The sequence below is a fragment of the Lagopus muta genome, chromosome 1, assembly GCF_023343835.1.
Source record: "Lagopus muta isolate bLagMut1 chromosome 1, bLagMut1 primary, whole genome shotgun sequence".
In the NCBI taxonomy this organism is placed as follows: Eukaryota; Metazoa; Chordata; class Aves; order Galliformes; family Phasianidae; genus Lagopus; species Lagopus muta.
This window is the reverse complement of record NC_064433.1, coordinates 111,878,189-111,884,475: the sequence shown is the minus strand read 5'-3', so window position 1 is coordinate 111,884,475 and position 6,287 is coordinate 111,878,189. Positions and strand designations below refer to the sequence as shown.

At 50.2% G+C, this 6,287-nt stretch overlaps 1 protein-coding gene across 1 annotated transcript; it reads left to right on the top strand.

The window, feature by feature from the left end:
* The first annotated feature begins 524 nt into the window (after positions 1–524).
* Positions 525–1,972, top strand: MID1IP1 (MID1 interacting protein 1). The gene is made up of 2 exons (XM_048933915.1): positions 525–692; positions 879–1,972. The coding sequence occupies exon 2, from the start codon at positions 956–958 to the stop codon at positions 1,433–1,435; it is 480 nt and encodes a 159-aa protein (XP_048789872.1). The 5' UTR covers positions 525–692; positions 879–955; the 3' UTR covers positions 1,436–1,972.
* Positions 1,973–6,287: the final 4,315 nt, after the last annotated feature.

Genomic DNA, 6,287 nt, shown 5'->3' with positions numbered 1-6,287 from the left:
GCCCCGCGCGGCAGACCCGTTACCACGGCAACGCGCTCCTCCCTCCCCGTGCTGCTCCGCCCCACGTGACCCGCGGAGGCTGTTACCAAGGACGCGCCAGCCGGAGCGCAAGCTGCACGGAAGGGGGGGGGGGGGGAAGACTCTTTTTTCCCCATTCTTGCTTTTGATTGGCCGCGGCCCCCCCCGCTCGCCGATTGGGCGGGGGGCGGCGGAGCGGGGGCGCCGATTGGCTAGGTTCGGAGGTGAGGCTGTGGGGTGATGCAGGCCGCCCCGGCGCCGCCGCCGGCGGGCGGCTGTGGCGGCCTTCTGGCCGGCAGACAAAGACTGAGAGGGGAGCGCGGCGCCCCTCCTCCGCTCGCGGCCCGCACGCGGCGAGGGAGTCGGAGGGGGGAGGCGCGGCAGCGAGAGGGGCACGCGGAGCGGGCTGGGCGGGCGGCGCGGGCGTCACGCTGCGCGCGCGGCCGGCAGCCAATGGGCGGGCGGGGAGAACGCAGGCGGCACGCGGGGCCCGCGTGTCCCCGCCGCCCGCCCGTCAGTCAGCCGGCCGGCCGGCCAGTCAGTCGGTCGGCGCCGCCCGCCGCGCCGCGAGGAGCGGCGCTATAAATACGGCGCCGGGGATGGGAGCAGCGCTGCGGGCGGTGGCTGCGGGCTGACGGCGGAGCGCTGACAGCGGAGGGCGGCTCCGGAGCGCGGTGGGTGCCGGCCGGCCCCGCGGGTTTTTTTTGTTGGTTTTTTTTTTTTTTTTTTTTGTCGGAGGGAGGCGGGGCGGGGAGGGGCGGCCCGAAGGGAAGAGGCCGCCGATAAAGCGGCGGGGAGGGAGCGGGGCAGGAAGGCGGGCCGGCCGCAGTGCAGCGCATCACGGCGGCACCTCCCCGCAGGGATCTCCGGGGCGTCGGCGAAGCGGTGCGGTGCGTGGCGGAGGGCCGGGCGGCCGGCAGCCAGCCCCGGCGGCAGGATGCAGATCTGCGATTCGTACAGCCAGAAGTACTCCCTGTTCAACGCCATGAACCGCTTCATCGGCGCCGTCAATAACATGGACCAGACGGTGATGGTGCCCAGCCTGCTGCGCGACGTGCCGCTGCTGCTGGGCGAGCTGGACGCGGCCGGAGCCGTGTGCCCCGAACGGGAGGCCGCTCCCGGCGACGCTTACTTCTCGCGGCGGGACATGTATAGCCACTACGTGCTGCTCAAGTCCATCCGCAACGACATCGAGTGGGGCGTGGTGCAGCAGGCGGCCGGCGACGAGGCGGCCCGCAAGAAGGACAAGCTCGGCGGCGGGCCCGCCGAGGAGGCCGAGGGGGAGGAGGACCTGGAGCAGCAGTTCCATTACCACCTGAGCGGCCTGCACACCGTACTCTCCAAGCTGACCCGCAAGGCCAACGTGCTCACCAACCGGTACAAGCAGGAGATCGGTTTCGGCAGCTGGGGGCAGTGAGCGAGGCCGTCGGGAGCGGGGTTCCCTCCTCGGGACGGCTCCTGGTCGGCGCTCCTGCTGTCCGGAGGGCGTGGAGGCGAAGCGTCGAGGCTCCTTGGCACGCCGGCGGGACTGCGGTTGTTTTTTTTTTTTTATCAACGCACAAATGAGAGAGAGAGAGAGAGACGTAAATTAATCGATACTAGCTCATTAATTTTATTATTTTTTGTTTGTTTGTTTTTCCCTTTATTGTTTTGTACGGGCTGGTCGCTGAGCCGGCGACATGTTCCCGCTGGCCCATCTGAGGCTCCACACAAGCCGATGAAAGCGAGCGGGGTGGCACGGAGCTGCCCGCTCACCGGGACGGGTGCCCGACCCCGCGGTGTTGGCTGGCAGGGTGAAGGGCTCCAGGTTGAAGTCTATTTAAAACTTTTTTTTTTTTTTACTCAGACGTGTAGAGTATATTCTTAAAAAATAAACGCGAATGTATTGACTAAAAGTGACTTTAACTTTTTGGTATGATTTATGTTTCGTTAATTAAATGATATTTTTAACATCAGAAATTCATCTGTTGTTCTTCTTTCCGACACTGCCTTAACAGAAATGCTTCTGGATGTGTGAGATGTGGTGTTGGTGTTGTTTGTTTTCCCATTTCTCCAAAGGGAGTGACGGGTAGCAGCGGTGCTGGGAAGCGCTAGGACTGACAGATGCCTGTAAATGCACTGCACGTGGCCTGATGCTGGCAAGCTGTCCCCAGCCGCTCTGTGCTGCAGGTGTGGATGAGCAGCAGCGTGAAGGTCAGTGCCTCTAGCAAAATCTGAGAAGATGAGAGTCTTGGCTGCTTATAGGCAGCAATTCAAGGGGCTGGAGCAGAACCGAGGAATGACTTGTTTTTCAGGAGGTAACTGTGGTACTGTGCACGGGCAGCTCTTTTCTCTCCCTCAGAATAGGAGTGGGACACTTGCCTCTCCTGTCTCCTCTGCTCCTCCCTAATCTGCTTTGGTAACTAGAAGTTAATTGGGTTTATGCTAGGCAAATCGTATTGCTTTCATTCTATTTTTTTCTATTTGCTGAAGGAAACGTGCCTTAGAATTGGGTCTCTATATTGTTTGCTGTGTAGGACCAAGTAAAGGCTTGACATGGAGTAAGCTCTTATGAGAAAAGTGTACTTGATAATTATAATAAAATGTGTGTGTATCCTAGAGCATAACTTCATTATGTAGGTATCTCATTCTGTAAAGTACACTTTTTCAGGTGCTCAAAAGTACACTTTCAGGTGCTGAAATGCTAAGTTTCTAAATGTGCTGAAATTTCACTCTGTCTTCTTGCCCTCAGATGGAGGACTTGTTTTTTTGTTTTTTTTTCTTTTGGCTTTTAAGGATAAGGATTTTTGTTTTGTTTCCATTGCATTCCCTAGCATAGGAGTTGTTTTCAGCTCAAATGTTAGTACACTGTAGCAAAGCATAGGTACTCCAAACCTTATACTATTTGATGTTTTTAGCATAGCAAAAAGAATGAGCCTATGGGTATGCTTAAAATGGTATTAGAAGGCTTTCCCTTCTAAGGTAAAGAAGAAACTTAAGGCTGAATGATTTAGCTTAGTGGTGATTGCTCTTACTGGTAACGTTTTTTAAACACCCCTCGCTTCTTGGGAAGATGCCAGGGAAAAATCAGGAACAGAGGGATTATCCTGGCTTCCTTCTGCTTGCCAGCACTGTCATAGTCTGTGTGGCCCATCAGATGCAATGCCTTGCAGCAGATGATGTTTTGCTCTCCTGAATGCAAATGGTGAGAGGAAGAAGGAACTTGTTCTGCTCTGTTCCTCACTTCTGCCTTGCACTCGGCCAGCCAAAAAACATGTCACTACCTGGTTTAGAAGTGCTTGTAAAACCCTGAATTAAACCAGCTAACACTGTGTCAACACTGCTCCTTTTGAACTCCTGGTAACTTCTCCCAGATCCAGACAGTGCTGTTAAGTGTTGCATAAGAGGCAATGGGGTGCTGAATTAAATGATGAGTAACATTAGAAAAAGAGCTGGCATTGCAGTAGTGCAGGATCAACGTGAGTGTGGCATTCGTTCTGTTTGCATCCTAAAAAGGGAGAATTTCCAGTGAAAATGAAACAAAGCATTAGCGGTGTAAAGGAGGAACTTCCTTAGAAATGCAGTTGCGGGTAGCAGAGAGCATGGCTGTAGCAGGATGACACTGCACTTTAAGGATTTGTCCCATGTGGGTTACACCCTGCTGCTTTTGGGTTGCTCCTGCCTGTGGCCTGGGCAATCTGGATTCAGACTGGACAAGAAATGACTGAGACAAAGGCCAACAAGCCAGCAGAGGGGGGATGCTTTGCAGTTCCCCTTTTTAAGTCATCTGAGAGGATCAAGAAAATGATCTCATGCTGGGGAAGGAAAGTAACACATACCCCCTGTTTATCCCCCCTGTTTATCTCATGCAGAGGGCAAGGAGGGGAGTTGCTGTTGGCTAGCACTGCTGAGGAAAACAACTTGCATAAAGTATGGTTGGGCAATTACATAAACACTGGCACATGACTGCAGTAAGCAAAGATAAAATGACAAAGTTTTCATCCTTGGATTTTGTGTTAGATGCTGAACTGGAAACAATTTCCATCAGTGATGCTGGATAACAAATTCATTATTAGGAGATTGCATTTCCTTCTGAAGGACTGCATATCTTCAAGTGCACCTGATTGGATGCTAAGTCCCACAAACCTTTAGTCTCTTCCAGTAAAGTGATTCTGATACCTGTAAGTGATAACGAAACATGACGCAAATCTAACTTAAAAATATCTTATTGATGTCAAACATTTTGATCTGTGTCTTTCCTTCCAAGCTAGACTTGAACAGAAAGTCAACTTGCAGAACCACAGCAGCTGTGCACGATCCAGTGGAGTAAACAGATACACTGTGAGAAGCAGCTGTAATTTTTAGCTTGCTGAAACTAAACAGGCTCAGTATACAGTAAGGTAGACATTAGCAGAATAATAAATGATGAGATTCAGGACTGTTTGCATTTACAAATGGATTATAGCCAAGGAGCCTCAAGGACATTCTTCATTGGATGCGTCAGTTAATATATAGAAGTGGAAATTGCATATTTATCATTATAGTTTATGAGTTAACTCTTGGTTTTGTGTACACAAAAGAACAAACTGGGATAAAGTCAAGGTTTGGTGTCCCAGCATACCTGTATGCATACCTGTATACAACAAGTGTGCTGGGGAGTTGGGCTGCAGAAAACAAGTGTGCAGGGAGTTGGCTGTTGGCCTGAATGGACAAGAGATCTGTGCTGAGTCATGTCTCTTCGCACCATCAGGTTTTTTCCCTTGCCTGCCAGAGATGTGCTGCTGTATCTGTTGCTACTTGGGAGCAGCTAAGAAGCCTGAGACCAGCTTGCTGAGCTCTGTGTTGGCAGACCCCCCTGCTGGGTGGGTTGCATCTCTCCTCTGAATCCTTTCCAGTGCACAGGGCCCTTCTGCTGCTGCAAAGAGCTCTCTGTGGTCAACACCAGTGGGAAGGAGATGAGTGAGGCTGGATCAGACTGGGCTGCCATCTTTCTCCTGTTTCTCTAAAAGCTTTTTCTTGCAAAGCATATTCAATAGATTAAGATATCTCTGTTTTGTGGTTTGATCTCCCTTCTTCCCCAGGAATGTGCTTCGAGAGAAGACATCAGTGTATTTTCACTGAGATATGCGCTACCATTAGTGGCCAGATAGAAGGTTACACTTAGGACCTTGTTATTATGGAGTTAAGATCTGCACCTTGTTCTCTTCCTTGTGCCTTTTTGTCTTATTTCTTCGTGAAAAAGTCAGCAGTGATTTCTCCTGCACTTACTTCTCTGAAACACTGAGCAGGGGAGGGGATTGTCTGGTAGCACTGCTTTTTATTTGTATCTCACGGTGTGCTAGGTGCTATGTTCCAAAGAGCTCAAAGATCTTAGATGATAATACGCAGAGGGGAAGAAGCAAGACCACACTGGATTATAACCTGCCATAAAATCTGAGCAGACTGCCGGGAAGGTGAGCACTGCAAACGCAGTTCCAGCTTTGCATGCATTTTTTATTTGTTGTTGTTACCTTCAGACACCCAGAAATACCCAAATGTTTTAGTGCTGAAGCTGCAAATCATTCTTGTTACAGATCACAGACTTGCATGACCGGCTTGGATCAAAATTAGTTTTAAGGAATTAAATTATATACTCCTTTCCAGAAGGAAATTTGCAAATAGGAATGCAGTAATTGTATACCTTGTTAACGGCCAACTGCCAGAATCAACACCCTTTATAAGTAGTATTCCTTCTACTGTCAAACAGACTTATACTTACTAGATCTAGAGGCAAGGAATGAGGAAAACACTTTCTAGTTCTTGTGCTTGTGAATTTTGTTCTGTAAGAGACGGCACAGAAGAAGCTTGGAGAGATAACAAGGGCCTGTGTATTAAATCACAGGGCAGCAAATGAGCCTGCCTAATGATGTTTGTAAGGTTTGTCATAGTACCAATTAGGGTGTTGTACCTTTTTATCATGTTTATCTACATACATATGAATCTAATGTAATTCTTTTCTCTTTGTTCTGTTCTGTTTTAGCTTAGCAACTGCAGGCTGCAAACAACAGAGTTGACATCCCACAGACCTAGACACAGTACTTAAGACTGAGACTTTTCAAACACATCTCCCACTTCATCTGTATTTGAACTGGAAAGGCAGGCAGAGTGTCTGCAGCAACAACTCAGAGCAGAGCACAGCGCAGCAGCATGGCAATCCCCTTGCTGTTGCTTTGTCATTGACAAATGTCAAAGAAAAGGGAATAGTGGAGCACCTTCTCCCTGCTCCTTAACAGCAGGGCTGCTGCCCATGC